This window comes from Gavialis gangeticus, unplaced genomic scaffold, assembly GCF_001723915.1.
Source record: "Gavialis gangeticus isolate Ggan-Ray unplaced genomic scaffold, GavGan_comp1, whole genome shotgun sequence".
Taxonomy (NCBI): Eukaryota; Metazoa; Chordata; order Crocodylia; family Gavialidae; genus Gavialis; species Gavialis gangeticus.
Genome location: NW_017729024.1, coordinates 156479242 through 156495038, shown reverse-complemented (window position 1 = coordinate 156495038; position 15797 = coordinate 156479242). Strand labels below are relative to the sequence as shown.

General features: G+C 43.1%; 1 protein-coding gene across 1 annotated transcript in view; it reads right to left on the bottom strand.

Moving 5' to 3' along the window:
• The window catches only part of RICTOR (RPTOR independent companion of MTOR complex 2), a 208302-nt gene that overhangs the window by 154470 nt on the left and 38035 nt on the right, over positions 1–15797 (bottom strand). Inside the window, exon 3 of the mRNA XM_019517936.1 lies at positions 10476–10573. Within this exon, the coding sequence (XP_019373481.1) occupies positions 10476–10573 (98 nt within the window). The remainder of the gene's footprint in view (positions 1–10475; positions 10574–15797) is intronic.

The window sequence follows — 15797 nt, the reverse complement described above, 5'->3', positions numbered from 1 at the left end:
GGCTCAACGCAGGAGCACCCCCTACTGGCCCGCCTCACGTGGTGGAAACAGCGGAGGGATACGAATACCCAGCTGTGTTCCTGAGGTGGGATCTCTGCACCCGCCACAGGCTCTACCCTCCATGAAGTGGAGCTGGAACAGGCTGCCCTGTGCCTTATCTATATATAATTTTTTGGAGGATCCCAGGACTCATGACAACAGCATCCAGTTCTAGGCACGAGTGGGGGGCTAATTAACATAGGGATCCTTTGAGAGGCATATCTGGAGCATACACACATACTAAGCACAGCTGAGCTATGGGGCCACCATAGAATGAAACACTTGACTCTGCTGGGGCCCAGCCCAGTGAACTATATGGTAAATCATAAGCCTTTTGGCTTTGGATTAATATCATGCATCGCTTGTATTATATGTAAGTAGGTACAAAAGAGCTGCTGAAGTGTGTTTGTGCACTAAAACATCAGAAGTTTAAAAAAAAAAGAGTTAAATGTATCACTTACAGATGAACAAATCTATGGGTACCTGTAACAATTTGCCAGGATGGAAATTATTACAGGTATGTTATTTCACGGTCAGTGTTTCCAAATTTGCTTCCTACTTCCATGTGCTCAGGGACAGCATTGTCTGACAGTAAGTGGGGGGGAGTCGAGAAGGAAAATGGCCTGCAGGGGGAAGAAGTTTGGGGGCGGGGCAGAGGGCAAAGGGATTACCTGATCCTCCATATTTATTTTCCTTTCTGTAGCAAGTGGGAGGTAGATAATAATCAAGGCAAACCTACAATAATTGGATTCTATACCTGGAAAATTATAATTAATTTATAATTTTTTCATACATAGAATCTAATTACTGGGGGGTTGTCTTATATTCAGGGTCCAAATAGTTAAGTGAATACAGCATTTATCAAGGAAGAAATCTGTCAGATTGAAAAACAAATGTCAGAGTAACAACTGATGTTGAATTTATCCCCGGTCTGATTGTTCTGGGCTTTGACTCGCATCAAAACAGACACAGGACAGTCATTTATACATGCAGACTGAATAGCATTTAACTGAAATTAGCCCGGATTGTCCCAGGGCTAGAGTACCAAAGTACTGGGAAGAGGCTGCAGGACACGGCTACAAATTGAAAGAATTCACTCTTAATTGCAAATCTCAGAAACCATAAATGTCATGGGAACTGAGATGTGGAAGGAGCATGAGCAACATCCTAAGTTTCAGGAAAATTAGTATCTGCAAAGTCAATACAGCTTCCCTGGCAGAGTTAAACAAAATATAAAATAAACCTTTAAAATTGGGGTACACCTCTATCTCCATGTAAATCACACATCAGGCACAGACACACAGCAGTGCAAATATGGAGTGAACATATGACATACAGCCTACACCACTGTTAGTCACTGCACTCCAGGACAGAGTTATCCTTTGGAAAGTCAGGAGCATCTGTATACCAGTGTAAATTATGATGGTGTATGGGTTGCGTCTGTAGTGTTAATCTGTTTAATCTTGACTCACCTGTTTTGTCCTTGAAAAGGGGTAATTGCTAGCTCCACATCATGTATTAATGATGGTCTGTAAAAGCCTCTATTGAAAGCATCTACTTAAGGTAAAATGACCATCTATAACCAGGCATACAGCTTCAGACACCTCTATAACCAGGCATACAAACAAATATAAATGGGGTCTCTCTGCTCCCTGATGTAAATGTAAAAAGTATGTATGAAATTATACTGCTCTCATTTGTGTGTTCAAGACTCCATATTTAGCAACCTAGCATAATAAAACATTATGTATTCACCGAACTAGTTTTGATCAAATAATAGATAGATACAATTGACAATAGACCAACTAGAAGCCACATTCTTTTTCAAGTTCCAAAAAACAGCCAAGTAGATATCTATGCCTTTTTACTGATGGAGAAAAACATGAAGGATCTAATGTCTACTAGCATGTGCATGGCTGAAGAGGTGGCTATTTTTATGGGGAAAAAAGGCTAAAAATGTGGGTGGCAAGTACAGCTGGCTCAGGATCTTGAACTTTCATCAAACAACTAAAAACCAGGGTCGGATTAACTCTTTAGTGGGCCCAAGGCAAGCAAACTCGTGGGCCCCTACTTAATACTGTATATTCATATTTCTTTTTTTTCCACTCAACTATAATATGTAAAATAAGCACAGCACAACTGGGACCCTCCTTCACTTAGAGCCCTAGGCATGTGCCTAGTTTGCCTATGTATTAATCCATCCCTGACCGAAACTGATTACTTCCAGTCTCTTCAGATCTGCTCTGAAAAGATTCACAGTGCATTCCAAATGCTTCAATATGCAGCAAGCCATTTTAACTGCAGAAAAAAGTATGCTAGGAATGGAATGATATTTCAAGTCATACCAGAAAAAAGGGAGTCAGTTTTTACACCTCCTAGGTGACTCTGAAACTTTGCACACAGCTAGAACCCTGCCTACTGGTATGAAAGAAAAATCTTACCAATACAGACATGAGGGTTAAAATCGAAAAAGCTAGAGACACTTAGTTCAAGACAGAAGGACTCAATGTATTAGTTCAGCATGTTTTTTTTCCACTGAGTTCATTGTTAGCACCAATTCCATCCAGAAATATCAGGATTCTGTTACTATACCTCTGGAAGAAAGTGAAACATATACATACACACATATATATAAACACACATACATAATGTGTGTGTGTGGGTGTGTATATACATAGATTTAGATGAGAACATCTAATATATATACACACATACATAGATACATTAGATGAGAACATCTAAACATATGTGTACACACACCCACACTGAGTAAAAGCTTTGTTATTGAGCATGAATGAGGTAAGGGGGTGCTGGTTACCTAAAAATTCCAGTTATCTGAGAGTTAGATCCCTTTCCCTTGCCCCTGCAGACTTTCCTGCTGGGGACACACACACACACACACGCGCGTGCGCGCACTCATCCCTGCCCCCCACAATTTTTTTCTCCCTCCACCTATGCAGATATCAACTAGAAGGTCTCCCAGCAGCTCCTCTGTCATCAGAGTCACTAATGCAAACAACAGAAATACTTGATGCACATGCTGGATAGACTTGGCAAAGATTGCAGTTGCTAAAGTGAGGATTTGTATAGGTGGATATTTTAAATTCCAGTTAAGAGTATTCCAGTTAGTAAAATACCAGTTAACACAGCTTTTACTGTATATATAAAATTTTCAGCTTGATTTTTGTGTATGTAGCATTTGAACTTGGAGCAGGAGAACAAAAAAAATGGCAGGATCTGGTCTGTTTTAACTGCAAGAATCCAACATTCCTTGCCATAATTTAACACCCACCATACAAGTCAGTTCACAGACCTTTATGTATACTGCTGACACTGAATGGCCTCTCCCAAATTCCATTCAGGTTCTTCTTTTCTCCATTCAGAGAAGCTGAAACTGTTTGCGAGATAAAAATTCTGAATCTAAATCTAAAAATTCTGATAAGCCAGAAGGGTCTAGAAGACTGCAACAGGACTAAATTAGTTCAAACTAAAAGAAAGGGGCTTTTGGCATGTATCACACGGACTCATAAACGAGACTGATGTTTCTAAACAGATTTCTGAAAAGGAAGTCTAGACAGTAAGAGTTGAGAATTATCCAAATGAACAACAGTGTCCAGACAGTGTTATAAACTAAATGTCAGGCTTCCCAAAGGTTGAAAGTTCAAATAAAAGTTTTATCTAGAGGCCTTAATTCAGACCTACCTGGAACACAAAATTCTGGCAATGTTCCAGAAGACAGCTGACTTTCACAGCATCTTCTGCCCTTAGCATGCGAGAGAGGCAACTATTTTTTTTTTTAAATGAGAAGGAACTCAGCACCAATCTCACATGCTAGTTTTACTTAAATGCACTTCAGGGGCTTTCAGGCAGTCAGCATAGATTGTTTCAGAACCATTCGTGAACTTGACTGATTGGACTGCAAGGTGGACAGCACTGATGCAGTTCAGACCCTGAGGAACTCAGTACAAGTATTTACTTTGAAGAACTGAATGGCTTCTGGACAGATATACAGTAGTCTGATGTCCTCCATCATCTTAAATCCTGTGGCATCATAAAAACATATTGGATCAATTTCACTATAGTAGGAGTGTAGGAAGAACAACAGTTGGTACATGAATATGCTAGAACAGGGTTGCCCAGGATGGGCTAGACCTGGAATTCTCCAGACAGCTCTCAGAGACTGTACGGTTGAGAGATATGGTTGTCATGGGTGACCTAAACTACCCTGACATCTGCTGGGAGGACAGTGAGCCAAATCTAACTGCTCACATAGGTTCTTAACCTGTATAGAGGACCTCCACCTAACACAGGAGGTATACGATCCCACTAGGAGAAACGCCTTACTGGACTTGGTGTTAGCTACAGGGGAGGACCTCGTGGAGAATCTGCAGGTACAAGGTAACCTAGGGGATAGTGACCATCGATTGATTGAATTCACTATCCAGGGAAGGGCAGGTAAACTAACTAGCAGGGCTGAAGTGCTAGAATTCAGAAAGGCTAACTTCAATGTACGCAGGAGATTAGTTAGCGAGGCATTAAAGCACAAGAGCATTGGCAAAATGGGGGGCCAGGAAAGGTGGTCATTCCTCAAAGGAGCGATCCTACAGGCACAGAAGGAGACAATCCTATTGCGCATAAAAGAGGACAAAGGGGCCAAGAAGCCCTCTTGGCTAAACAGGGAAGTCCAGGAAAGCCCAAGGGCAAAGAAAGAGGTATACAGGCTGTGGAAACGGTGGGTAGCTACCAAGGAGGAGCATACCTCCCTGGCTCGCACTTGCAGGGAATCTGTTGGGAAGGCCAAAGCAGGATTAGAACTTAGGCTGGCAACAAAAATTAAGGACAACAAAAAGTCCTTCAGGTATATAGGGAGCAAAAGGAAGGTGCAGGGTAGCATAGGACCCCTACAGGACAAACTAGAGCAACTGGTGACAGAGGGGGGACAAAGCTGAGCTCTTCAGTGAGTTGCATTTTTATTCCTAGACACAGACCAAGATAAATCTCCCAACTGGATCACAGGAGGGACACCAACCCACCAACTGTTACGCAGACTTAATGAAGGGGCACTTGGAGGGGTTGGATGTGTTCAGATCAGCGGGGCCAGATAAACTTCATCCAAGGGTCCTGAAGGAATTGGCCAAATGTCATAGCAGAGCCACTGGCACAACTGTTCGAGCACTCATGCTGCTCCAGTCAGGTCCCAGAGGACTGGAATAGGGCCAATGCGGTCCCTATTTTCAAGGAGGGGAGGAGGGAGGAACCAGGAAGCTAGAGGCCAGCCAGTCTCACCTCTCTCCTTGGAAAAACTCTGGAAAAAATCATTAAGGACCACATTTGTGGAAGCCCAGCAGGAAAAATAATGCTGAAAGGAAATCAGCACAGGTTCATTGCAGGTAGATCCTGCCTGACTAACTTCGTTTCTTTTTATGATCAGGTCACAAAATGCTTAGACACAGGAGCTGAGGTAGATGTCATCTACCTAGACTTTAAGGCCTTCGATATGGTATCTCATTCCATTCTCGTAAATAAACTAACAGGCTGTGATGTAGATGATTACATGGTCAGGTAGGTGGCAAATTGGCTTAGGGGTCAAGAGTGGTGGTGGATGGGTCAATATCAACTTGGCAAGATGTGGGCAGTGGAGTCCTGCAAGGCTTGGTTCGTAGACCAGTGCTGTTCAATGTCTTAATCAGTGAACTGGATGAGGGCGTAGAGAGCACCCTGTCCAAGTTTGCAGATGATACCAAATTATGGGGCAAAGTTAACACACCAGAGGGTAGGGAACGGATCCAGGCAGATCTGGACAGGTTGGAAAAATGGGCAGAATGAAATAGGATGCAGTTCAAAGACAAGTGCTGCACCTGGGCAAAAAGACCTATCAACACACTTACAGGCTGGGGGATGACCTTCTCAGCCGCACAGCAACAGAAAGGGATCTTAGAGTCATAGTTGACTCCAAGATGAACATAAATCGTCAACGTGATGAAGTGATCAACAAGGCTAGGGGAGAATATGGCCTGAGGGTGGGGAGAAGCTGAACTGCTGCAGTGGGGGGAGTAGCAGGCTTGGGGCTGACCTGGTGAGGGATGGGAGGAGAGGGTTCAGAGCTGACAGGGGGAAGGAGTGGGCCAGAGCCCGAGAGGGGGAGGAGACTTGCTCCTCCCTTCCCCCTGCCATAGGGCTGGGCCCCCTGCTTCCCCCCACCGCCACGGTGGCCCGGCTTCTCCCCCCAGCTTGGGATTGATCCTCCTCCTGGGCCCAGACACACTCCTTCCCCGCCCCCCCTTACTGCTGCCATGGCAGCATGACTACTATTCCCCAACCCCCGTCAGGCCCACTCCTGCCCCCCAGATGACAACAACGGAAGGGGGGAGGGGCAGGCCGAGCCCAGAGCTGGTGGCCTGCCCCCCCGCCTTCTCCTGGCGTATCGACCCCATGCCACCGCTGTCACCTGTAAGGAGTAAGGGGGGGGGGCATGAGGCCAGCTCCCATGGCCTTGTCCCCCTCTCCCTCCATCATTGCTACCTGTAGGGAGCAGGACAGGGGGGGCCCTGGCCTTGTCCCCCTCTTCCATCCGCTACATTGCCCCCACCTCCAGGAAGCAAGACGGGGGGGTGGGGCAAGGCTAGTACAGCCTCACCCCCCACTCTGTCCCGTGTCCCCACCATCATGGTGGCACTCCACCACCACCAGCTCCTGTTTGAATGCTTGTTCGCACTCCGTTTGTCAGCCAATTAGAGCTCAAATAAAGCGAGGCAGGCAGACACATTTAGGCTTTTATAATATTAGAATTATCCCTCTTTGAGCTGCCAGCCACTTTCAACACCAGCACCACTGGTATGTCTCTTGCTTCCTCCCTAATTACTAACTCAGTGGGTGCATCTACACAAGATGCTACTGCAGTCTTTACTATGCAGTAGCACCAGCAAATGTCTTTTAGGGGATGCTACTGCACAGTAGCATATTATCACTGTCTGTGCTGCGTTGCACTACTGCACAGTATTTTTCAGCTACTGAGCAGTCAGCACCTCATGTAGATGGACCCACTGTATCCTTTACATCTTCATTTCCCCTTCACCTTTCTGTAAGTATCACACCAGGCTCTGAAAGTGTGGTCCCTTTTCTTTTCTTCCTGTACACCACCTCTCCGATACAGTTCAAAATGAATTATTGCTATCAAAATTAGCTACTCCAAAACAGTTTTTTTGTGATCAGATTCTCACCTTGTTTCACATCTCAGCATGGAAATTTTGCCTTTAGCTCAAGCTCAGTACACAGCTCAAGTGAAGCTATCAATTTCCTCTTTTTCGGAGTCCTAACTTTTTTTGACGTCTTAACAGCCCTGGCCAACTTTTTCTGCATATCTTTTCTAGATATACCCTTTCCAATGCATTAACACATCTAAAGCTCTTGGCCCAGCTCTTACCACATCATACCTAGGTTACAGCAGTTCTCTTCTCTAGCCTTCTTGCCCCACTGATACCCAGTAAAAATACTACTGTCAAGATCCTTTCCCTACTTTTCTGCTTCCCTCTGCTGCCCCCCCCAATCACATTAGATGAGCTGCTTCTCTTCACAGCCTATCCCAGTACCTGCGTGTAATCAAAGTACAGAAAAATACAGCTGGAAGAGACCTCAGGAGGGCACTAGTCCAAGCTCCTGCTCAAAGCTGGAATATTGCTGTCAAAACCATCCCAGCCAAATGTTTGTTTAACCTGAACTTAAAAACTTCCAGTGATGCAGATTCCACATCCTCTATAAGTATTCTGTTTCAATACTTAATTTAAGAGATCTACCTAACATTGAATTTAAACCTCCCTTGTTGCATTTAAAACCTGTTACTTCCTGGTTCTGTCTCCTGGAGGCACAGCAATAGTTAATCACCATCCTCCTCATAACAACCCCTCTGTATATGAAGACATACCAAATTTCCCCTCAATTCCCCTTTTTCCAGACTAAATAACCTCGGTTCTTCTAACCTTTTTCCTTACGTCATTCTCTTTCAAATCATTTTTGTTGCACTCTTTTAGCCTCTTTCCAATTTGTGAACATCTTTCTTAAAGTATAACGCCCAAAACCGGACAAAGCATTCCAAGTCAGACCTCAGCAGTGCTGTCTAGAATGGAAGAATTTCATCCCATGACTTGCAAGACCTCTATTAAATGTATTCCAGTGTGCTATAAACTGTTTTTGCAACAATGCTACACTGTGGATTCAGATGCAGCTTAGTGCCTGTTCTACATTACTGCAATCTAGCCAGTCATTTCCAACTTTACACCTGTGCATTTGCTTGCTATACTCCGCATTTAAAAAGTTATAGAAAATTTGGGTTGGACGGGACCTCAGAAGATCATCTAATCCAACCCCTTGCTCCACGCAAGAGCATCCCCAACTATATCATCCCACTTGTCCTTATTGAATTTCATCCAATTTATTTCAGACTTTTTTCTCAATGTATTAAGGTCATTTTGAATCCTAAACCTATCCTGTTGCCCCAAGTGAAAATGCATACTCAATTTCATCCCCGTCAAATGAGGGATCGACAGTCTACAGCTAGCAGAGCCATTCGATTCAGCCTGTGGATGTGGGGCTTCAGCAGCTGGATTGACCCTTCAGGTGGGAAGGCAGGTGCTGGGACCCAGCTGCTGTCACTTTTCCCAGCAGCACCACAAGAAAAGTGTCCAGTGCCACTGCTTTTCCCTGCAGCAGCCCAGGTACTTTTCCTTCATAATGGTGGGGGCCTACATACTGGCTACAGACACTCTCCCGGTGACACTGCAGGGAGAAAAGGAGGTACAAGAGACTTTCCTTTTGTAACTGCAAGAAATAACAGTGGTGGCCATGTACCACCCTGCCTCTGAACTGAATTCAGTCAATCCGGCCTGCAGCTGGAAAAAGCTGGCAGCCCCTGCATTAAATTAAAATACTGAGCAGTTCTAAATGCAGAAAACACCCACAGGGAACCTCACTCACTTGATATACACCTCTTCCAATGTGACGTTAAGACATTGATGCCTACTCTTTAAGCACAATTACCCAAATCATCCATACTCCCACCTTATAGTAGTCTCAGCCAGACTATTTTCTTATCTTACTTAAAAGAATATTATTGGCCAGTAATTTTCAGCCTGTGAGCTGTGGACCCCTGAGGGATCCCAGACTGTCTAAAGGGTCCACAGAAATAACTGTGATCAAAAGTATGTAAATATACACGGTTACAATTCAAAGGGTCTGTACCTCCATTCAACTTTTTATTTATTTATTTATTTATTTATTTTGGAGTCCTCAAATGCAAAAAGGTTGAAAACCACTGTTATAGGCTATAGTGTCAAAAGCCTTCCTTAAGTCAGGGTACATTCTCCTGATACTGATCTCCTAATATCAAAGTCCATCACTCATTTAATATTCAGAACTAATGCTTGCCTTCTATTGCACACATTTTAAAATTTAATACCTGTTTGGGGGAAACTTCCCTGCAACTTCCAGAATGCTGCTTCATTGTTCTCTTTCACTGTGCATTTAATAGCTCATTCTTAAGTACTATACTCACCCTTACTGCATGTAAATGTCTTTTTCTGTGCAGCCTACAAAACATTTGAGCTGCTGGCATGCCCAGATGACTCCGTGAAGCTGACCAATACTGGCTCACTATCTTTGCACTCTATAGGCATGGCCAGATGAGCACACACATGCAGGGTCATGCATTTGCCACAGCTTTTTGCCACTACACATGCCCTGGCACTTGGGCAAAATGCCCCACTTTGGCGAAACGGCATTTCTCTGCTCGTCCCAACGTGCTGGAGGAGCTGAGGCACAACTAGAGGAGGGGAAATGCTCTGGCCAGCAGCTAGAATGTCTGCCTAGAGGACCGAGCCTCTGGGGCTGCTGGCACACTCCTGGAGAGTGCACCATGCTGCTTGGGTTTTTTTTTTGGCAGTGTTTTTTTTTTCCCCCCCCACACTGGGATCTCCTGTTGTCAAATTTTGGCACCATGTGACAAATTAGCAGCGTGGCAAACAGTTGCATGTGCACCATGTGCAGTATCTCAAACAGCCTTGAAGAGCCACAAACTGCATGTATGCACTTATCTGGACACACCCTGCCTTGTCTTGTCATATCTTGATTTAGACTGTAAGCTACTTGGTGAAGGAACCACCATGTTTTGTGCTTATACAGTACCTAACACAATAACTGGTTCATGACTAGGCCTCCCAGGCCCTATTATGTTACAAATAAATTAAAATCCAACCACTACCAAAATGTGCATTAGTCTACATTAACCTAACCACGTGCTTATACCTTACCTGCTCTGTCATGTCATAACTAAATTCTAACGGTAAGCTCCCTGAAGGCAGGATCTATTTTGTGAAGTTCCTAGCAAATAAATCAATCATTACAATGTATGATTATTATACAAGCTGTATCAGTTAAGTTCTTACCTTAGTAAAATTATTCAAGTGGCCTAGTTTTCTCATATTTGAAACACCTTGCAATTTGGCCACATTCTGGAGTATCTCCCTCATGTTATCACAGGGTTCTGCAAAAGAAACAGATTACTGGTAGATATGATTGAAAAAACAAGAACATACATATCATGCATTTTCCTAACCGCCTCAGATATTCCATTTATTTTTCTTGTTCTTGATTTACGGATGTAGAACAAAAATGGGCATACTTGACTCCTGTATAGTAAATAAATCTCCAGAGGAGATACGTTCCTATACTAAAGCTGAATGTTAATAATATCCTGTATTAAAACCTCAAACGAATTATAAATGCACACACTTTTATGGCCTCTAACTCTGCAGTATCAAAGCACTCAGTTTATTCTCAACAACCCTGTTTTACTCCTTCTTCAAAGAGTACATAATTAAAGCAGAGCTAATAACTTGCCCAATCTCATGACAAACTTGAATTCTGTCTAAAGTCCTTGTGAAGCATCTTAACCATATTGCCAAGATGGAGGCATGAATTGTTAAGAAGCAGCTGCACTGTATACAATATTCACGTTCCTAACATTTCTGAGTATTAAGAGGAAATATTTCACAGCCAGCTACCACCTTAGACCATACTAGGGCTAGAAAAGGGCACTATCTGACCCTAGAAGTCAGCAAAAAGGAGAAATGTGTGTAAGGTAGAACTACAGTAATGTATAGACCCAGCAAATTCCTTTTCCAAAACACCAGAGAAAGTTGAGGACAATGGATGCACTGTATTTTATTGTATACAACATGCCCTGGAATAAAAGATATGCCTTGTTTTTGAAAGGAAGAACGTGAAGGAAAAAATGATCTTGTAGTAATTAACTGAGTAGCAGCAGTGAGGTACCCAAGCCCACTCACTGTTTCTCCCCATGTACTGGTGCATGCTTTACTTCAATTTTTGCCCGGCCAAAGCCCAAACAGCCAAAACTGTTCTTACCATACTTCCTTGCATATGATACACACTCAAATTTCCAGCAACTCTTCTTTTATTTGGGGGGAGGGGGAGAGGTGTGTGGGCGGTATGTGGGAAAATACAGCAAACCGGGTCTTTCAGTCTTTCTGACTGAAAATGCAGCTACTTTATATGTTTTGTCATAGCTGAGAGGAATACCCGCAGCTGAAAACAAGAACAGGTGCCTTTCGACAGCTATAACACTGCAAACCACAGCTTGCGAAACACCACTCTAGAAACTCCCATTCCCCAGAACTACAAAAACAGCTAATGCGTTTGTACAGTTTAAAATGATCTGTTTGATGATTAAGTGGACAACTGGCAATCTTCACTCGGATACAGAACGGCAGAGTACTACCTTGTTCTACTATTATAGGTTCCCTTTTTTCCCCAGAAGGGGGAAGGGGAAAAAGGGGGACAAAAACAAACAAACAACCCTCCCCCTGCCCCCCCCCAAAAAACCCCTACAACCCTATTTTATCCAACTAACTCCCTTCCTGGATTGTAGGCACCGTTGACTTAACAGTTAATTAGATGCGACTGTGCACACACACCCACCAAGCTACCCCGCAAACTAGAACTTTCTATATAAAGATAAAACCAAATCAAATAGAGTAAAGTTCAAATTTAGGTTGAACAACCCATTTTTACACATGTACTTGGATAGCACATCAAATATTTACTTTTTACAGGATCATAAAATTTACACTCTATTCTAGTCTGTTACTAGGGTTCGTCATAATCCGAGTTCAGAGTTGTTCCAGTTTATTTTTCTAGCACTGGGTCCAGCTTTAGATGTTCCAAGTCGTACACGCCGTAGCAAAGGAAAATTAAAGAGAACGATGCTGACAAAGTTATGCAAACAGTTTACAATGTAACCCCTAATTTCAGAGCTACATAATGCAGGGGCAAAATTGCATCCCTATAATTTAGCTTCTCTGAAAATATAATTTGGCTGATTCCAAATCTTTTGTTTTTTGCTTTTAGCTTGGCATGGGTAGGAACATCCGTAGTTTGCAAGACTTTTGGATCTCAGTAAAAGATCATATGCTAGCACCTCAGAGCCCTCCATTTTACTCTACTTCAGTTCTCTGATAAAAAAAAAAAGTAGAAAAAAAATCCTAAACAACCAGAAATTTAAACCATTTATATTAAATCCTGTAAAGAAGGCACACAGGGGAACAAGCAGGTTTATAGTTAAACTATACCTTCACTAAAGCTGCGTGCATAGAGTTTAGAGACACAAGAGATCATCAAACACCTACTTGGATTTCTTTCATGTCACAGACACTTAACATTTCATTTCAGTTTCTCCTGTACTGAGCGCGAAGACTTGGGTTTCATTAAAGCAGTGGTTTCCCAACTGTGCTCCACAGAACCCTTGTATTGTGCAATAGGTCCTCAGAGCTGCCACGAAGACAGTAGGGGTAAAGGCAGAGTGAGCCAGGTCACACTGTGCCACAAGGGCTAGGTCTGGTCACCTGGCTCCAAGTCACACAGCCCCCTGGGACAGGGGGATAGGTTCTGCTGCAGAAGTGATATGAAAGGGCTTTGTGACTTCAGGAAGTTTGAGAACCACTGCGCTAAAAACCAACGTTCCAGAAAGATATCCACTCTGGATATGAGTAAGTCCATAAACTAGCAAAAGCACCTCCCAACCCTGTCTGAGCCAATGGTTAACCATCCTTAAAAGCATGGGCAATGTGTACGGGGTGCATGTAGGTGCATGTACAGCACTGGATATTGGTGGTGCACCCCCTGCAAGAAGTGTCGCTGACACTGGGGGCAGTGCCTGTGGGCAATCGCCACTCGCCAACCCCCACTCCCTTGCCGCCAACACTGCTGGCACTGTCTGCAGGCGATCCCCGATTGACGCTGGTTGCATCTATGGGTGGTTGCCAATCACTGGTTGGCACCCCCCACCCTGACAGCACCGCAGCCACCCGCGGGAGCTCACTGCTTGCCATCACCACGCCCCTGCCGCCAACAGTGCCGCCTGGCAGATATCGCCATGCCCTTCCAGCTTCCAGGGACACGTAGCGTTCATGCTTAAAAGTAAAAATATATTAAACTAATTTTATTTTGCTGATTTTAGTTTCTGGCTACTGGATCTTAAATTAAAACAGGTGTTTAGTATGTGGTAGTTTGGACAAAATCACGCACTTTAATCAAGTCACTTTCACCCCTTTTTTTGATTAACCAAGCAGGCTGAATTCAAAGTCTCTCACAGACATCCCTTTTTTATTTAGCCTTCTAGTCTATAGGTATGGCCTGCATTGTTTTATCCCAATGGCTTTGCCTTTTGTTATATTAAAACATATTTTATTCGACTAGAACCCACTTAGAGTGATCTAGTTTTCTTTGTATGACTGCCAATCCTCATCATTACCATTGCCTGACCTTACTGTTCCCACATTTGTATTGACTGCAACTTCCATTAGTAGGGATTTTACATTTACTTTTATATCCCTGATGAAAAATGCAAAATCGCTTCAGGCCTAATGTTAGATCCCTGCAGAATTCCACTAGACACCACCTCATTTGATGACTCATCGGCCATCCCTCGCAGTTGAGGATGATTGCTGTTTATCTTTTATGCTCTGATAGCATAGTTTTTCTGTCATTATGTTGGTGGCGGTGTTTTCTGAAAAATAGTCTCCTTCCTGTCCAAGAATCTTCACGTCCTGAAGTGACAAAATGCTGACCAACTGCTGTTAGGTAAAGCATGATGATATGGAAGTCTCCCAGTTGAATGATTACTCCTTCAGTCTCCTCCGATTAAGCCCACACAACTTCATTTGCTTGCAATACAATACAATGCCTGATCAAAGATTATGACTTTGTGCTGCTGTCTCAGACACGTGACGACAGTTCAAACGGTGTTGTACGCAGATGCTGGTGCAGGCAGTATGGGACAAAAACCCAACAATCTATGTTTGTGAAGTACTGTCAGAAACTGGTTAAAATGCTGTCTACCCTGGTACGGCAGTGTTCTCCTGGTTATCAACTTATATTTTACCCACTATCCATGGTAGTTCTACTGACATCTGTTGAAGAGTCGTGTTATCAAACTTTTCATCTGTATCATGGATAGGTGGTTTCAAGGATTTGTTATGGATCATTATCACCAGACTGACTGCTAAAATTCAAGTGATACATTTTTCAAAGTTCTTTTCCTTCCTATTGTGTCTGTGCTTTCTTCAAATCTCAACTGGTTTCAATGGCCCTCTTTGAAATGCTACAATTTGCATTGCATGAAATTTCTGTTTTCCATCCAATGTCTCCTCCAAGATGTTGATGTTGTCCAAAGAAAATTGAACAAAACAACCAGGAACAAGATTCCTTGGGATAGTAACTCCGTTTTCCTGAAATTCCTTTAAGTTTTTCTCAGCAATGGTTGGTCTCAACGTGATGAACTGTGTCAAACTGTATGCTGCATCTAGCAGTGTAGAGACTTTGTGCCAGCTTCTTAGATCTAGTTGCATGATGTATTGCCAGCCTAACCCAACATGTTTTGGGATCAGCTTTTTGCCCCTTGATTGCAGGTAAACCAAAATCCTGACATATAATATTCAGTACATATATGTCTAGATTCTTATTTTGCACATGACTTTCAACATTTAAGTGGTCATTGATCCTACTGATTTTGGAAGATGACAATGTGTAAAGGCTATCAGAAACACATTTTTGGGATTCCTTTTTGCTCAAGTTCCTGTATCTTGCTATAGCTTTCAAATCTGCTTTGATCTTGAGAGCAGCACAGTACACATTTTGTGCATCCAAAAAAACTCTTCTCTGACCTGCAGGCCAACAGCCTCCTCAACATTTATATGCAAAGTTACAACTGCTTGTATGGCTTTATCAGTTGTCACAGTTCAGAAGACAAGGAATGGAAGGTCCACATTTTTTTGGTGCTAAAACGGAATGGCTGCCTTGAAGTAAGTCTCAAGTTTTTGCTTCATTCGCTTCAGTATTATCAGAGGACATTCACCATCTTCATCTTCTACTAAAATGCAATATCTTCCAAGTATATCTTTCAGACTGTACACATTTTTCCATGCAAAAGCAGCATCTAATTCATCATTCACTTGATACCATGCTCTTACATGAGAAGAAAGAAAAAAATCAGAACTCCTGGCGCTCTGGTGAAGCGTCCGAAGACTGGAAGAAGGCAAATGTGGTACTTATCTTCAAGAAAGGAAGGAAAGTGGATCTGGGAAACTACAGGCCCATCAGCCTGACCTCTATCCCGGGGAAGGTCTTAGAAAAGATTATCAAAGAGGCCATTCTTAATGGACTGGCCAATGGCAACATCCTGAGGGATA